This window comes from Varroa destructor, unplaced genomic scaffold (assembly GCF_002443255.2).
Source record: "Varroa destructor unplaced genomic scaffold, Vdes_3.0 BEIS01000003.1, whole genome shotgun sequence".
NCBI lineage: Eukaryota > Metazoa > Arthropoda > Arachnida > Mesostigmata > Varroidae > Varroa > Varroa destructor.
The window spans coordinates 40,399,607-40,418,526 of NW_019211456.1; the positions used below are offsets into that span (position 1 = coordinate 40,399,607).

General features: G+C 39.6%; 1 protein-coding gene and 1 long non-coding RNA gene across 37 annotated transcripts in view; one reads left to right on the plus strand and one right to left on the minus strand.

The window, feature by feature from the left end:
• Positions 1–18,920, plus strand: part of LOC111247297 (uncharacterized) — a 125,198-nt gene that overhangs the window by 17,650 nt on the left and 88,628 nt on the right. For 2 of the 31 annotated variants that reach the window (XR_015325329.1, XR_015325332.1), the window contains one exon: positions 15,839–16,084. The exons of the other annotated variants lie outside the window; for them this stretch is intronic. This is a non-coding gene — a long non-coding RNA (uncharacterized LOC111247297). The remainder of the gene's footprint in view (positions 1–15,838; positions 16,085–18,920) is intronic. 31 annotated transcript variants of the gene reach the window in all.
• LOC111246948 (uncharacterized) lies at positions 187–15,845 on the minus strand. Of its 6 annotated transcripts, none has more exons than XM_086985730.1 (19): positions 15,138–15,845; positions 14,309–14,518; positions 13,867–13,930; positions 13,598–13,642; positions 12,127–12,288; positions 11,725–11,769; positions 11,092–11,220; positions 10,524–10,676; positions 10,257–10,294; positions 8,368–8,458; positions 8,072–8,203; positions 6,734–6,892; positions 5,087–5,158; positions 4,060–4,206; positions 3,705–3,919; positions 2,879–3,036; positions 1,197–1,368; positions 705–884; positions 187–556 (listed from the first exon to the last, which is right to left on the minus strand). In XM_086985730.1, the coding sequence occupies exons 1-19, from the start codon at positions 15,288–15,290 to the stop codon at positions 338–340; spliced, it is 2,544 nt and encodes an 847-aa protein (XP_086841856.1). In that variant the 5' UTR covers positions 15,291–15,845; the 3' UTR covers positions 187–337. The 6 variants fall into 6 exon arrangements, with proteins under 6 accessions (XP_086841856.1, XP_086841854.1, XP_086841855.1 ...); XM_086985728.1 differs by having other exon boundaries at positions 5,087–5,143; positions 8,027–8,203; XM_086985729.1 differs by having other exon boundaries at positions 3,732–3,919; positions 8,027–8,203.

The following is an 18,920-nucleotide window of genomic DNA, read 5'->3' on the forward strand; positions in this document are numbered from 1 at the left end:
AATATTTCGAATCCTATTAGCCCCTAATATTCTTTAACGCGAAAGCCAAATTATGGAATCGCGAATCAAAGGGTGTTTTAAAATAATGAGAACGCCCGGCAAACCGTTTTGGAAAAATCTATGATCATCGAACTGGGTCTGAACAAATATAATGTATCATGTTTGAAGTAAATAGGTACAAGAAGGTACACTAGCTTTTTCTACAATTGCTTTATTTTTCTCAGCAATAAACGCCAAAGTTAACGAATTGGAGATAAATATTTCCCTATATCTCTTCGGCCTTCGTACCTAATAACTAGATAGTTATGTATATCTAAGTGCATTTGAATCGGGTAACTTAATCTGTTGTATTTGGTGCGGAAAATGAAAATGGGTTCGAAGGTGATCGAGCGTTCCGAAGTTGGGCTTCTAACAATTCCGCTTGGCGATCTTCTTCAAGCGATCTAACAGGATAAACGAGGTGATTTCCCTTATCAGTTGAAAACAACTGATGCTCGCGAGGATTGTAGATTATGAAGGTTGTGTTGCCGAAAGGGTTTGTGAATGATATTGGCGCCTAAAGCAACAAATTGTAAATACCATAAATGAAATTCACATTCTGGTAAGCATGATAACGGCTGCCCATGTGTCCATTAACTTCGCCATTGAGTTATTTTCTTGTAGGCAAAAGTTCGAATAATTATACAGATAAGACATCCACTTACCTCAAGGCTAATGATCGAGTCCGCAATAAGATCATACGCATACATGTACACCTGGGCGTGAGGTTCTGTCACAGAATTGATTGCGTAGAGGACTCCGCACATGATGAACATTTGGCCAATTTTTCGGTGTGGAAGCGTCAGATTCCACATGAACTGCTTCTCAAAGGTTGTTTCATCCACCTAACAAATATTTCGTGAAGAAAAAAAAAGTTGGATAGTGTTTCTTTTATTTCGGTACCTCGTTGCTGCTTATCTTCTTTCTGCAGCGACATTAATTATAACTCAGATATAGCATGAAGGCTCTGTCGGCCATTTAACTGAAACCCATAACACCCGAATCGTATAGATAGCAATTTAAATTTTTCGCCGGCTCGTGTCATTCAGTCTATCCATGTCTTCGATTGCGCGGTTCTTCCCTTTTTTTTTTTAATCAATTACGCAGTATGGATTGATAAACGCGTGTGATTATCGCCTGCTCTCAATAGAACTCACCTTCAGTAACATGGTGTTATTTGAGCGTGTACTTGCATATATAATCCAAAGGCCATTTTCGTCTGCAACGATATGTGCATAGTTTTGTTGGCTGGCAAATAGAAAGCTTCGATTTGAGAAAGCCATGTCTTCCACAGCGAGAACCGATACTTGTCCAATAGTGCCTTTACCTCTAAATAAAAGAAGTGACGCTATAATAGTTAAACGTTATTGTTACTGTATATGAGTGAAGTTCCCTTCTGGCGGGGTACGTATTGCCATAATAACAGAAAAAAATTTCCAACATTGAAAAGTACTAAGTTTGTCCAGTAATATTTGATCCATTATTTAGTATAATGGTTTGCGAATGAATAAAAAAAAAAGACGTTTTGAAAAACTAAAGCTTTCAAAAGGAAGAGCGTAATAGAAATCTATTGATTTTTAGGGATTACGCTCTACCACATATGTGTATTATTCAACATCTGGGCTAGACTCGTTGACTCAGTCTGTAAATACAGTATGTCTCATTGTTTTATACGTTAACTTCGAAACAATGATCCGAGCCGTTGTTTATCATATAGCTAAGCATTCTGAGGTGACCGTCTTATGAAGCACAGTTCTTCTGCGTAACATAACAACAATATGTTTTAGGATAAAGTAGGTCGACAATGAAAGGCGTCTGCTGTAATAGGCAGCAGCGATTCTAGACGTAGCGTTCAATTTAGGTTGCTAAAAAGCACCAACATAGTAGATACAGAGCCTAATTTAGATAAAGCTTGCTTAGATTTATTTGTGTCATCAGTAACGTATTCGATTGATAAGATACACAAAGCCGTTCGAACAGCCTCTACGTATTATTTGAATATAGCGCAAAAGAGATGGTCCAATAAACTATTTCTGGTGAACTAATCCCAAAAGGATCACACATTTAGGACAAAGTATATTAAATTAATCGATACCGCTTTCGCCTTCATCCGACTAACTTTTGTTAGACGTTCGCTATACTGGTCAAGTTACATGTATTTTTCAACTTTGCCGAACAGGGTATTAATATTCTATATGAGATACGTGGATATTACGCCATGCGAGACCGTCTATGACGAAATAGCCTTCTGAGAACTGCTGCAAAACACCGTATCGATATTATACCGTTTGCTATATCGAGTGGAACGAAAGGAAAGGGTGTGCTTTATCTAGTTATGGCAAACTTAAACATGATCTCTTATAAAAGATACGCTTACGTACAGGCTTGAGCTATAATGGCCAGGGAAAGTTGTTTTTCAAGATCGAGCCAAGCCTTCAAGTCTGATTTACGTTTTCCACGAATATCGAACATCTAGGATAAACAGTAATCATCCTAATGTGTGGCATCTTAAAGCTCTACCGGCAAATAAATGGTTACCATTATCACGCTCTGATATGTGTATATATATATATATATATGTATATATATATGGTATTAATCTGATATATATATACATATATATATATATGATATTGAACAAAGTTATAAATAGAGCTCAGTTAAACTTCCATAAATATTGATACATTAAATGTTTGCTTACATCTGTTGGAGGCCAGTTGCAATATAGCAGAGTAGGCCTTGTAAGTTGAGATCTATTAAGAATAAAAGTTATGTGATGGTACAGTATTAGAGTATTAGGAAGCAACAAAGCAACCAAGTTAAACTTCAGTAAACTTACTCAAATGATCTCGAGTAAAGCGGTAGGCGCACTATGTTGTTCGACGCATTCTGATGATAATAGAACGTCCCGTTGATAAGCAGATTACCGTTGCCATAGAAAGGGGAGTTCAACGGTATCTGTTTCGCCGGCGCTCCACTTTGAAACTGTTCTCGGGTCTGAAATTGGATTTCCAGCTTAGTAATGAAAGGAGATGTACCACAAGAAAGATTTCGATTTAAAACAAATTGTAATCCGTCAGAATCCGTTCCTTCTGAGGTAGAGATGGGATGGCTATATTCCATTTTATGTACCGCCTGGCGAAAGTATTTCGGAACTTGCTTCGTGGCTGTATTGGCTTTAAGCAGCTCGAAACAAAACTTTCCTCATTTAAGTTGGCAAGCTGACCCGAGTCTGCTTGGCTTGCATGGTCCCTGAAAGTGTTCGCTGTGCTTCTTGTACACCTGCTAGGGCTGTATTTTGCACTCAACTTTAGCGTGACATAACGGCTTTGCGAAATGCAAATTTATTGTTCACAATGAGATAGAGATACTATTAAGAGCCCTCGGGGGGTACGACTGGAAAATTGAGGCCGTTAAATTTACCGGTAGAAAAGTGGGTGCAGTGTTATAGGAGCCGGCTCGAGATAGGTTATGCGTTAGCTCATGGCAAGCTAGCACGTGGCAAAGTGACGTTATATTAATAATCGCTATTAGCTGCAGATACAGTTTCCAAGCACTGGCTACGCTATGAGCTTGAACTACGATTTGGATTATTTGTACCGTTGAGAAGAAGACAAAGAAAATACATACATTTTTAAAGGGTCACTCTACAAAGCTCTACTTGCATATGTTTGGACCATCTGTTCTCTGACCTTGAACATATACAGATGTTTGTTATCGCCGTGTCTAGTGGCGTAGAAGACTCTGGATCGATTTGTTACTGCCTCATCATTATCCGGGTAACGAAGTTCATCTTGCCACCAAGCACTGTATAAGGTGCCATTCTCAAGATACATCACAGGTTTGCCAATTCGGCTTAAACGAGAGTCCGTTGTGCATGCTAAAAAGAGCCACACAATAATCTTGCTTTACTTGACAATGGCGTCGACATGTACGTATAGGTGAGAATACGAAACTACTGAATTTCATTAAATTTAGACTACTCACATTGTATTTAAATCAACCACTTGCTCATCTTACCAGGATGCCTGTCAGGTTTTCTGGTCCAGTTGCGTTTGTTAACATCACTATATTCATTTCGCACGTCGGCCATTTCAGGAAGAGCGCTTCGACATCTACACTCAGGGCATTTTCGCAAACACTGGACGTGTTGTTTGTCTTTCGGCTCTGGTGTCATTTACCAGACAGGGTTAATATATATATCGATATAGACGAGACAGAAACGGTTAAAAAGAACAGACACTGGAATAATGCTATAGTTATTACCGTTATTTACTGTCAGAGAATCAGCAATTCCCTTATATCGAAAAGAAAGCCTCTCGAAATAGAACGTGAATAGAGGATGACAGCGCCATCTGAGGCTTCTCAATGGTAGAGGTAACACTGAAACTAATAAATCCACGCAATTTTGTTCATCATGTATCGCTTTGTCCAAAGGCAATTTTGGCACCAGATCAGTGTATAAGCGATGGCTGTTGCAGCCGTGAGGTCTTTTCAATCGTAACTTGAATAGGGTTCTTACCCAAACGTCCAATCGATGCTTCGATCTCTCTAATAAAATACATGTGATTTATTGTTAGTGCTATCATAATGAATCACAGATAATATTGTCAGTTTCAATTGAATACATTGAACCATCGTCAATTCTCTAACTAGTTAACCACTAAAAGATAAATATCAAGTAATCAGAATCGATTTGAACGTTTTTCGAAATTATTCTCCGTCTAATAATAGCTTAAACAAACATTTTCTTCAACATCGTTAGGACACAGGTTTACGCACATATAGAATTCAGAAACAGTCCTCCCTTCATATGCAATTTCTCCCTAATTCAGTGAAACTTACTTACCATTTTGACATTAGCAAGTTGCACACGATTACGCTTTTACTGATCGTGGGTATGGTTTTATATTTATTGTATCATGGAATGGGCAATTAGAAAGCTTCCAGCTTTATTTACAGTGACAGATTTAGCCTCTGATGTTTCAATGCTAATTCATCAACTGAATCAACATACTTTTTCTGCGTAGTTGTACGTAGAGCTTACCTGAACCAAATAAAATCTCCTCATTAGAAGATCGCCAGTCAAGAGGCTCGTGCCCATCTGGAACATGCATGACTTTAATTATTAGTAGATGTGTCCTTAAGTGGAAACAGCCTGTTGCAATGGTTGGCCTTGTCGTCGGACATCGAAAACAGCTAGAATTGGTATCCAATAGGCCTTTTTACTCAGTATACTGTCCTACATATCTTCTAACTGGTAGCAAGTTTTCCGTTCATAAATTGTACAGTCTATCACAGCCATATTGTAAATCGAGCGATGTGAATGTCAAAAACGTGACAAACTGGCACTGTTTAGCACAAGTTGGCACTGAGGCTTTATCAAAATAAAAATGGTTTGTATCTCATGTAATTGTTTGAAGAAGCAATATAGTTCGAGTTGGGTACATAATTTACTTGACGCAAAACATGGCTACCACAACACAACGCGTTGGTCTCTGGTTAAAACAACATTGGTGTCGCTACGGCTATGTGGATGAGGGGAAAATCCCAAGGCAATGCTACTGGGCGTTGTGCTTTGTGGCAAAACAATCCATAAATTGTTTCCAAAAATCCGTATTTACATAAAAGATATATGCACAAAATGCATCTCTGTCAAGGAAGTTGTATGGTAGGTAAATACCCGACACTGATATGTCTAATTCAGCCACACAAAGAGTAGATAGCACTTCGACGAAGCTCGATTGCATTGGTAATGCTATTTTAAATTAAGCAGAGACATACATGCCTCACCGTTGGATATATTGCTTGAAAGAAGAATAAAATCTACTAGGAACTTTGCCAAAAGCCCAAAATAATTAAATAACAAACAAACAAAATAATAAGCCCATGTCAACGGGCAATAACGGTCACCAATGGATCATCCGGGCCGGATATAAGAAAGCCTAGCAATGGACGGAGAACACTGGCGCAAGGTCAGGAGTGTAAGGCCGATTAGCAAATAAGGGAAACCCAACCAGCTTCTTATGAGCAACTGGAGCATGCAAAGTAATGAGGGGCTTCAATGAAACATTGGGCTCCCTTGATAAAATTAGGGATGCTGTAGAATGCAGGCGTGAACGGCGTCACATTATTTAGTGAAACAGCTGGAAACAATTTTAGTCTGATATTTGATTTCGATAATTTGTCGCTACATTCTCTGCCTTATCATTGGCCTTTGTTACCAGACGCTGTATGCGTGTCGCTGTCGCCGTTGCTGATATTCAAGTATCACGCAATCACGATGCTCGTTGCATCTCTCTATATGGACAATCCCTGCTAAAAGTTTCAGCCATCGTGCAGGCAGTAAATCTAGTATTCTTAGTTGCAGTATAGTAAATTATGCTGGTACCTAGTCGTAGTATATATTATCTAGTCATACAAGAGGTTTATAGAAATAAAGTATTTTACACTTTGTTCCTATCTTGATTATTTATAGCGGCTGGCTTTAGTTTAGAGCTTTCGTAACAGAGAACATAAAGTAAGGACCGCCGACCGGACTCGGTTTGTTATCGTTGATTCATTCAATTGTCGTGTTCGATGGCATATGATCAGCACTACAAAACAATGTTTTCGAGGCCTTTGTTCCTCTGAAAAATAAGCAGAGCGGCGGTCTTGTGAGCGTCTGAGTAACGATACAGCGTTGCATACGTACTGCTGAGATCAATTGTACCAACAGCCTGACCGCGAACATTTTTCGAGACGCATAAATAGCTGCCAAGGTCGCTCGGTGTGACGTAGGTGATATTTAAGGTTAGACGATACTGGTACGGTCCAACTCGCTCGTCGTGTGGGATAAACTTCGGTGATTCCTCTGAAAATTTCATTCAACGGTCAGCAAAATAGGTCTATGGTCTATTAATTTATGGCATTTTTCACTTTTTCTCTCCCCTAGTTGCATTCAATTTAAAAAACATTGAACAATACCAAAATAAACTTTTGTGTAACGTCTACGTGTGTCAAGTAAGGTGACGTTTGTCGCGCGGGTTCTTTTTCTCTGTGTCGAAAATGAGTAAAACGCGTGTTTTACATATATTCGATTAGATAAAAAGAGCTTTTTTCCCATGTGTGTGTGGGAAGCAGATGCAGAACTGTGAACTTTACACGGAAGTACAGGCGCAAGTAGTTGAACACGTTCCGGTTAACGGATATCAAACAATTATATTAAATTTTGCATACAATAAGCGACTGCGCCAAACTTTAAGGAGCAGATAAAGTGAAACGAACGAAATATATAGGATAACTTCGAAAATGTGACATTTTTTTAGAGACAGCAAAATTGGTTAGGTTATACTCAGCTTTTTAGCGCTTTTATATTTACCTATGTAAGCACACACACTGACATCAGCACACGAAGCGATTGTGTTATCTCACAGCAACTTCAATTTAAATTCAGAAAATAATTTCACCAAAGAACCATTACAGCATAGAAGTTATTAGCAACTTTTCACAACGTTGAAACTACGCCACAATTAACATACCCTGGTCGACAAGACCGCCATAAGCTCAAGGTAAATGATTCCGAGGAAATGCGTAAAAGGTCTTCTTGAGGATAAGAAAGTCGTATGCACTGATTGTCCTGTTAGGGACGTCGGTCGCTACGAGTTATTACAAGTTAATTATTATGTTTCGACCGTTAGCCTTTATCGTAAGACGCGTATGGTTTTTATTCATGAAACATGACATAAAAACGTATCGCCTTATCAGAACTGTATTTTAATAAGCTGAACATTATGTTACTACTATTATTCAGAACTAGGTTCGTTTATGCCAGAGCTTTTCGTGTTGTTGCTTGTTCTCAAATACTATATTGCTACTTAGTCAAGTTACTAAACATGACGAAAGATCAGAGACTCGGCATGGTAATCCTAGCTTAATGACCCGCCATTCGGTCTGCACAACGCTGTTAAGTTCGGTTAGTTGCAACGTGCACAGAAGTGGCTCTTGCCTGCATTCAGAAGGCTTGGATCCCATTCAAAGTTAGGCCAGTCACCGATGATGGAGCCGGATCGAGATATCCAAAAGTTGACGGGCTGAGGGTAGGCTTCAGAGAGACACTCGAGGATGACGCCCCCTCCGTTCCACGACGCTACGTTCCATTTTTGAATGCGGATCAGAGGTGCAACTATATTTGTGACGTATAATTAGACGTGGTCAGCTTAAAACAGAAAATTTCTTTTGTTTTTTAGGGAGGCTAGCTATCCCAAAATGTTGCTTTCACCTTAAGATTTCCAATTTAGTTGTATTGTGCAATAGGGCGAAAAACTAATATTGCCAAAGTGTACGCACATGCAACGTTAAGGGCAATCTCTCTCGATGCCAGTGGCGGAATTCCGTTTGATGCTGTGCAGGCGTACACGCCCATATCACCCCGGGTCACCTGAATTTATAAAATGGGGATTCCAAACATTTTACTTTTTGCTGTATCCCCTCTGTAATATTTATCCAACGAGCATCTAAGTTAAATATGTAATAAATATCTGTCAACAATAGATAAATTGACTTCGATTTGTAATTTAGTTAGGGTTGATTTAAATACAGGCCATTCCGCTGTATCTGGAACCACACCATAAAACAAATGCTTTTTTAGTTGTGCACTAAAGCGGATAGCTTGTTTGTTATAACATTTTAAATCATTTAAAATGTTAATTTAAAAATTCATTGATATATGTACAGGATTTGTATACCGAATTATTCCAACGTCTATTTTCACTTCGCTGTTTTCCGTCTCCTACGTGATCATGACCTCTGACCCTGAGCATAATAGGTTGAACAAAAAAAATACAGAAAGGGTACAAGCGAATAGAAAGTAATTGCGTTACAAGCAAGCTTTTCGTTAACTGCTTTACTTAGCTAAACCTGAAGAGGTTCATTAAAATTTAGATAGGTCAAAGAGTGATTTTGGCAACTGTAACCTTGCTGCCTGCAAATTTTAGTTATTCATTTGGTATAAAACTTTGCGAATTTTTTTGGGACTGTTCCGCATTTGTCGTACAATTCACAGTTCCGAAGGGCTCGTAGTGCGAACAGTTTTTGGTGCGATAAGGTGCAGGAGATCGGCTCCGTCCTCCCTGGTAAAGGTGCAACTTAGACATTGAATTTTCAGCTTGAAATTGGATAGAAATGAGCCGCCATTGGCACCGCTCCAAGCTGGAAGCTCTGATTCAAACGACAAATGGCCCTCCGAACGGCACCAGGAAAGGAAGGACGATAAACTTCAACTATCCGGTGTGAAAATTTGCCTTGGAACAAACGTTTAGAATCCGTCGCACGGGTAGCGGGTGCTTCAAGTATAACGTCTCGTGTTGGCCTGAAGCATTGTTTAAGATGCCTGGTACCCAGCATGAAATGAGGCGTGGCTACACTAGATTTCGAATCTGAACCACCTCAGGTCCTTAAGTTTACCAGACAAGCATGATATCGTTACGTCAGCCTAAAAAAAGTTCCCTTCACAAAAAAGTGTTAATCGATGCTCTATTATTGCTCGCTTTTCTTGAAAAGATGGTAAACATGGACTATTCAGATTATTGGTTAGATCTGAACGGGCTGATTTACGGTATGAGTTTCCTCAAAGCATTAAAACACTAAATGCACAATACGAATCGATTTGTCGTTAAGCTGAGCTAACAGATTGACAAAAACAGGTTTTTGACAGAACAGATAAAGGTTTACATAAAGTGACATTGTTATTTAACAATATTGTACCTCGTACGGCTTTGAAGACTTGGACAACTATGGTAAAGCACAAATGAGAAGTTTGGTGCATGTAGCTAATAGTCCAAACTTTGCTCCGCAGGAGAGGGTCCGCGCAGCAGGGTGTCTAGGACAAGCGGCTCAGAACAGTAGGCAAAGACCCGAAAATGGGCCTATCCACAGCTCATCTCATTCTCCGTTTGCCTAAGAATCCGCCTGATAACCCCAGAGCGGAGGAGCGGCACGGATATCCAGGAAATTTACTCTCGCTAAAAGCTTGGTCTTTCCAAAGATGAGCGTCATTTAAAATCAGTGGGATAACGAAATTACTTTCTGATCAATTTAACACATGCTTTTCACGAAAAATACGTAAATGATACCATGTTTTCTCAATAACACAAGAAAAAGGACGTGGAATTTGAATGAGGAAAAATTCTAATACTTTAACGTATAATTAGGTCTGCATACTTCGCGTCCAGCATTACCTGACTGATATTTAACTGGTTTCCTTCCAAGGAAGACACTGGAATTCAAATTATAAAAAGTCATTATAAAACCCATACTATATAATAAAAATATGTCGAAAAACAACCAGAAAACATTTTTTTAATATATAACTAATTTACGAATTTAAGAAATAAAATACCATTGAATCATTTTGTGATTTTTTTTTACAAATCTGTTTTTAAAAAAACAAACTGATTTTCTGACGGCTGTAGCGACTTTATTTGCCCTCAGTGGAAGATACTCACCATGCGTTGTTCCCAAAATCGGCTTTCCATCCGTGCGAGACCACGCCACTCGAGGAAGTGGTTGGCCAGTTGCAGCGCAAGTCAAACTCAAACGAACACCTTCATTAACTTCTACTTCTGTAGAAGCAGGACTTAAAACGATTTCTGGTGGAACTGTTATATGACGATTATCATCCGTCATTTAAAAGTGCAAGACAGGACACAAAAAGCCTACATGATAGGTGGTCGCCAATTACTTTAGTCAGTAACTTCGTTTGTTTGCTTACGATAAAAAAAAAATGCTGACTCATACGCCTGCGCCATGTTCCGGATTATTTTCACAGGCTGTATTTTGTTTGCCATCAGCCAGATCTACATTAGCTTTCATTTTTTTTTATAGATTGTCCTGATTTTCTAGGTCTGTGCTATGCTGAATACGTTCTGTCCAGCGATTTTCGAGGACATTTGACTTCCATAAGACACAAAGCGAGTAACCAAGAAACAAAGCTATTTAACAATATATTTTGAGTCTAAATAAGTCCGTTGGGGTGGTGTTGATAAAACTACAATGGCGGTCTAGTATACAAACTAAGCAAGTCGGAGACAGATTCAAGAGTGGAGTTTTTTGGCAGCCACGTCTGAATACCCGGCACACCAGCTTCGCCACGTTCACCGTGGTCGCCCTTCGTGCCACGTTGACCACGCAAGCCTGGATAACCTAAAATTAAACCATATATGTTATACAAAGTATTCGACGCAAGTAGAAGAAATCACAGAACGTAGGTGGCGTACGCGTGCAGTTCGCTACTTCTATACCCATACCCAACCTGTTTAAACAAAATAATTATTAATAACTTTTACAATTTTTAGATGCGCTTCATCATTAAAATGTATTTTGACGAATTCTTACTTCCGAGGTATTATATAAAGATGGTACTCAGTATACTTCGCCCAGGTTCGTACTTCATTTATGACACTTAATGAGAGAATAGATAGGATGCCTCTCTAATGACAAAGTTATTCCTAATTTAACGCATCAAAATGATGCGTTCGCTGTCATAGTTAGAATATTGATATTATAGAGCAGACCTATTTTTCTAAATTTCCAGCTCAAAATATGAAGATGTTATGCTGAATAATTGAAAGGTAGATTTCACGTGAAAGTGGAATTAAAAACATCCAGTTTAAACATTTATATTATTAAAGTAAGCAACCCCCTTACCTGAGTCGCCTTTTTCACCCTTCATGCCAGGGATGCCGTTGATGCCTGTTTTGCACATGAGAAACATTTCACATAAGGTTCATGAGCATAACGTACCACCATCAAGTGTACAAAATAGGATATGTTTAATAACGTTCTCCGTTTCCTTCCTGCATAATGAAGGCTGTCTTTTCGACACTATCTAGAAACATTTCGTATTTATCCCTTTAACTGATGTTACACTAAATCGGCTTGATTTTTGTCTTTGGAAATTGCTACACTAAGAAAAATAATTGTATGCCGTCACTATCTTTCGCAGTGAATATCTCATACTATGAGTTTAGTCAACTTGAGATGCTCTACCGGAATTTTGTAACATCTGCCTCTATGCCAGGTCAAAGGCATTCAATTTTATCCGCGTACCATTAATGCCATCCGATCCATGTCTACCCGGGTCTCCAGGTTGCCCCTTTTCACCTTTTTGCCCTTTGGGCCCGTCAGCTCCTTGAGCACCTGCCATTCCGTCAAGGCCAGGAGCTCCCGGAGTTCCCTCAATGCCATCTAATCCTGAGGCACCTCTATCACCTGTGAAATAAATTTGCTAGAAAGATATAAGTTTATCCAGCTAGACATCAATTGGATTTGTAAAAAGGCATGAGATATATGACTCAATTATTATACTAACCAGCACTGTGAAAAATTCGAATACAAACAATTATTGATTAACAAGTTAGAAATTTTTCGATTCAGAGGCATTGTGCAGCTAGAAAGTGACCAGCGTACTTGATGTGAGATAACGAAAAAAGCAAACGAGGAAGTTGACGTATTTAGTGAAGTTACTAGTTTCGAGCTTAAGCTCAGCATGAATAGCTTATTTGGACGGGATTCGCTTGTAAAATGGTTTCGTTCGATTCTCGTTATGCACAAACACGGCCCATCTATTGAGCTTGAAATAACTGTCGTTTCGGAGCGTCTCAAGCCTACTTTATTTTGCTTCTTCCGTTTTTTGTGACTTATGGAACGAGCGACTTTTGTCAACAGAAGAAAACAGCAGCAGGCCGCACCCGTTTAACAAGTTCCGCTAGAGTTATTTATCCTGCAATCCTATTTTACGTCAGCCTGGTCACCAGTCTCAAGTTACTTATACGCTTGGAGTTTTGACATAGCATCGCCACTGCAGCGTAAGGGGATGATACCGTGTGTTTGCAGCCAGGGACCTAATTTGCCATTTGTTGAATCGTGGGTAGGTGGTAAACTTTCTTCTAGTCTAAAAGCCTTTAGGTGGTAGTACGATGAAACGGAAGCAATAAATTCTGGTGTAGACATCACTTGCTTTACTAGAATTCAGTTGTCTATAAAAACCACGTTTCCTCTTCGTTACGTTCGTTAAGTGATCGTTGCGCCAGTCCACAAACTAGGATAGAATATTCGAATTTGAAGGTACATCCTGAATTGCGACATGTTTATGATTGTCTGCCTGCTCACTTCAAAACTGATACATGGTATCTAGGGCCTGCATATCGTTTAGTATGTAAGAGTAATTCAGGTTAGGGCTAAACACATGTCGCTCAAAAGATTCCCTCTATTGTGTGCAATCCTTATAAGCTGCTAGAAAAATGTTTTATTTAGAAGGTCGACATTTTCGCTTAACCATAAGATTGTCCCTCCGTATTGTTCCCTTTACAACTTATACATGTATTGGGATATGACGTTTAAAACATGGTGTTATTTTTGAAATATGACAATTTTATCTGTAAAATATTATTCTAGAGTAGGATTTGTTGCAATTTTTGCAATTTTTTTTGCTCATGTTGACACTACTTCGAATGCGTTGCAGGAATTCTACCGTTTACAAACAAGACATAAGTCAACGATCATAAAATGGTCACTTTACCCTTTAGGCCAGGAGGTCCGATTGGCCCAGTCTCACCCTTTTCACCTGAAATAGGCCACGTATAAAAAGAAAATACTTAGAGCGCTCCAAAGAATGTGTACTACAGTAAATTTACTATCCGAATTACCCCTGAAGTGCAAGGAAACCGTTGCGAAGAATTATAGCTAAACGGGTTCAAATATAAAACACTTCTAAATCACCGGTGCCTGAAGTGTTCTTTGGGAATTAACCAGGCGTAAAGCCATCATAGACTAATACCGCAAACGTACCCTGAACGTACTCGGAACCGCAGTATACCGTGCTATCCTTGCAGAATTTTGTCATAACATCCATCTGTAATTCAGTTTTACATTGCATTAAGGGCGTGCATATTGAATCCAGCTGTAATTCATGCAAGCTTAAGAAATACGTACGTGCATCTCACTCATGTCTGTGCATAAAGACTGCAATGGCGGCCAAATTTTTATCCGATACGTAATCAGAGATTCAGTTACAGTAAAACAAGATACGCTAAGCGCGCACCCTAAAGGGAATTTACAAGTAGCTGAAGACGTCTGAAAAAATTGGCCGGCTTAGTCATTTAAGGGCATTGTTACGAATTGATCGTTACAAATCCGATAGTATCTGACATGCGTTTGTGCTAGCATCGCTTAGGTAGCAGCTTTAAGCAATTTTAAAGAAGTTGTTTGATTAGGTTTTTTTCGTCCGTACGGGCACGGTAGCATAATGGTGCGGCATAGGAACTATCCGCGAGCCATTGAGATTAAACTTGACTCCAGGTGGCGTCGACGTCGCATAGGAGCTGCTTCTAGATTGTGATCCGTCCATATTTGAGTCAGCCGGTAGAGCGTCCTCCTTAGGGGTGGCACTATCTCGAACCTGACGGCGATGAAGTATTTGTGGCTCTAAAAGCTCTAAGACCTATAGAAGAAAGAGACGATTGATTAAGTTAATCCGTGAGAAACGATCTGTCTGAAGCACTTTCGAGTGGACTGGGCAAATGTTATGGATAGTCTCTAAAAAAACTACGCATTACATTTTCGCTAATGAATTTATTCATGTTGTCAAATCAACTGCAATCCTTCGTGTACCGTATCCATATATATATATATATATATATATATATATATATATATAGAATATGCGAATGTATCTGAAGTTGTATAGGACTTTCTTTAATGTATTCGAGAGAAAACGAATGAGTTAAAGCAGACACAACAAAACAAACAAACGCTACGGATCTGTGCTAATAGCATATGTACTGTCCGACATATATAAAGCTATTTACTGACAGGCGGATATCAACACGCAACGTAAATAAATGTTTTATGTCTTTGCCGATTTTATAACCGAAGCAGCCGAACCTAGGATATTTACGTAATCTCGCAACATAAATATTGGAAGTTTCGATATTTTTCTTTTTTTTTTTCGAGTTATTATATGTAGTCGTTTGTGGCCTTGATAATTTTGTCCAAAGTTCTCGAGAAGTTACTTCCAGACTTATGTAGTCAGTTAGAATAAGATGTAGCTGTCCACTTACCTTCTGGGCTATTACATCTACCTGCGCATCCGTCGTCACGACGAGGCGACATCGCGTGTCCGTAATGAGGAAAAAGTTTATGGCGCATAGCGCTAATAAGACTCCTAGTGCACAAAATATTGTGCGACTATGATCAAGTGAACCGGACGTCATATTTCTGAGGCAATGGATTCTTTTTTGTTGTTACCGGAATACATGTAAGATAAATGACAACTCAACACGAACCGATCACCGGACCAGTTGTATAAATGAGCTTGTATTCATCTTCTCTACACATAACAGCTACAGTCTTATCTCGCAGTCCAATGTCGATCGAAGACGGCCACTATACAATTAACATAGAAGTCGGAGCCGCCATTCAAAAGCTCTTACTCTGTCATAATAGCAATACGTCTATAATTATGTTACGGTTGCCAAATCAAAACATTCACAAATTATCTTCCATATTTCTTCAATGGCTAAGTTAATAGCGACACTTAATTGTCAACGAAAAGACGACTCGTATGAGTTTATCAAACTAACACCTCACACAAACACTGCCCTCACAGGCACAAAGGAATTAGGCTGATCAAAAGCAGCTAAGTATTCGATCCTCTGTTACAGCCGTTATCCAGGTGAAATGGTGATCACACGTATCACCTAATCAAACAGTATCTCGGCACGACCGACGCTTTAACAGAGGGATACCGGTTGACTTTCAGATCTCGTCGAAGAAACGCCCGGACAGTATAAACGATTACGGTCAATTGGTCTGCATCGCTCTAATAATACTGGCGCTTTCAGAGGCCGCGGTACTTCAGGCGACTACGGCTTTATAAATTCGATACCCAATCCGAGTTCCGTCCGAATTACACTATACGGGATTACAGTGCAGATTTGACGACGACGACGACGACGACGACAACAACAACAACAACAATAATCACGGACTCCGTAACGCGATAAAGGTTACTGCTAAGATAAAGCGATGCTGGCTATCTATTGCAGAGCTGTGACTACGCCAGATCTACACGCTATAAGAGCGCTGGTGGCGGGTTCTTCCAGTTTATTCGGGCGTTTCTCGCCGAAACGGTCGATTTCCAAGTGCATAGTCAGGGCAGTGCATAGTCCTGGTCGTTCTCTATTCGAAGCCCCGCGTTTTCATGTCTGGTGGTGCCTCTCTGACAGTTGAAACCTGGTTTTGCGGTTGTAGGCTAGAACGAAAGATAGTCAACGCCCTGATTACCGCCCACTGAGTAGCCACACCTTTACGGTTGGTTTTTTTCGTAACGCGCAGGACCCGAAGGACCTGGAAGACGGACGCTTTCGTTCACCGATTTTAATCCGGCAGCGCTTTTCCCAAGGTGTCTTTCGCGCGTTCTTCCTCAGCTAGTGACAGTTGAGCACTTTCGTCGGCCACAAGTTTGTCTGATAGTAAAGCGATTGCTGACGGCATCAGTAGCCAGACGCTGGCTAGAATATATTTTCCTCTTCGTAATGAGTATGATTTGAGCTATGACTCGTCGCACAGGAACGAGGCAACAAATAAATACATTACGACCACAACGCCAATCTGGGCCACTGGGGTAGACTGCAGTAAGATCTAGAAGTGTGATGCTTATGTACTGTTGCTAACTCAATTTAAGTTGAACTTCGTTGATAAACGAGCTCTTTCGATTAACAAAGACAGCAATAAGCACGATAAACACCTGTGTCGATATAATTTTGGTAAGATCACACAAAATAAACTTTTAAAACTATCTTATTCTTTGCCAAACGGGCACAGGAACACATCACTGACTCTAACACTAAAAAACCTTAACAACAGACTTAATTAACAAACTAGTTTTGCAAGCATCCTTGGATTCGAATCTAGGACAAACTTTGCCCTGTCTCGAATAGTGAAATGTAGAAAGCAATCAATTTCCATTGAAAGGCTTCCTGATTATCTCCACGCACACGCTTGCAGAGTCCTATACTTGAACGTACGAGACGAGCTGTAGAATCATGTTATATGTTAGACTACAGTCAACGTGTTTTTGATAATTGGCGACTACACCCTGAGCGGTTGCAGTGAGTACAAAATACAAGGTGAATCTAAACCCCAATAAGACCCAAAACTCTAACCGGGACAAGATTACTACATTCGATGAGACGGATAATACCTAAATGTACGTAGACAAGCCTACAATATGTGAAGGTTAAAGAAACGACATTGTTTTTGTCTGTGTTTATGCATAGGGTGTTATTTCGAACGGTCGGCTCGCTGCTACATACGGGTTTTGCTTTACGTTATAGTGTGCTTTCAGTCTATGCAGTAAGACACTTTATTCTAAATATTAGTATGTTAGTATTGTAAATATCTGTTTAACGGCTAAAAGTACGCACTTGATATATAGCTACAGCTGGTAGTTTGATATATTCAACGAACAATCTGAACTTTCACAATTATATATATATATGGGTTACGTTTTAGATAAGAATATCTATTTGAAGTTACGATCACGTTGCGGATCTGTAGTTACACCGAAACCTCATCAATTCTTCATCAAACTGCAATGACATTTATACAACAATATAGAGATACAGTAGCAATCCAACATAGTTTAGGGTGGAACACAAAAAGGGTAAAGCGTTAGATCGCTGTAAATTCAGGAACTTCCCACCATATTTGTTGCTCAAAGACCTCTTTTGGATATTTGGATTGCAAAAGCTGCGCTCCTTCGTACTGATACACTTCAAAAAAAAAGAACACACCAAGGCATGCTCCCTTGATAAGAAGGAAAAGCCGATCAGTGGAGAACTTGTAGTCTAATCGAGCGCAGTAAAGTTTGACTATAATGTACTACTTATTTAACCATATGGTTTCCGGTTTATCGAATTCAAACGGAATAAACATCCTGCATAGACAAACCACCTTTGTAGGTTTCATTACGATGCAGGAGAGTCATTTAACAGCTACTGTCCATACGACTAAATATCCATCCCGTTTCTTCAAGAAATTCTGGCTGTTTTAGCTGTTTTTTGCTGACGAACTCATGAAAAATTGACACACTCGCAAACGTGACAGCGTATGTTTTTATGTATAATGGTGCGTCTTTTTCATCCCAAGCGATTTACTTAGATCTACCTTGACCTAAACCGCATGAAGCCTGAATTAACGTCCGTTTGAGCAACAGTTGCGTGTGCTCCCGACAAAAGCCTAGTATTTCTTTAACTTTAACATGTCTATGCGTTGTTTTATATATTCATATGTGGTACAGAAAGCTTTACATGTGTGGACAACGGTGTACGAGCTTAACATCTGTATGGTTTCCGAGTTACATTCTCATATCTCATAGCAAAGATTGAACCTGAAGCCGATGGAAGCTTTGAGGTCGAAAGAAGCGGGAGGCCAAATCATGTGTTCCGCTTAACAGTACCCAATGGCTGTAAATGGAATTGGTTCAGTGTTCTTGCTGTGTACAAAGAACCCTCGGTAGCCGACGGACAACCGCACGCGCAGTTTCAGAAAGCAAAGGAATCAGAAGACCTATTTTGATTATACAATTGAGCAAATACGAGTATGCAATGGTCTTGGAAATTTGGACTATATATCATATCTAATATATGCACTAGGTACGTGTCAGTAGAGACTTAAAAGCGTCCCGAACGGTGAGTTCGATTCAAATTAGGATCTTCCTTCGATTCTCAAGACAAAACTGCTTGAGGTTTAACGTAGAGGATTTCGAAATATTTTTTTGAGGTCAGGGACAATTTACCAAAGAACCTAAGACAACACCAACCACCTTTATTGTCACTTCT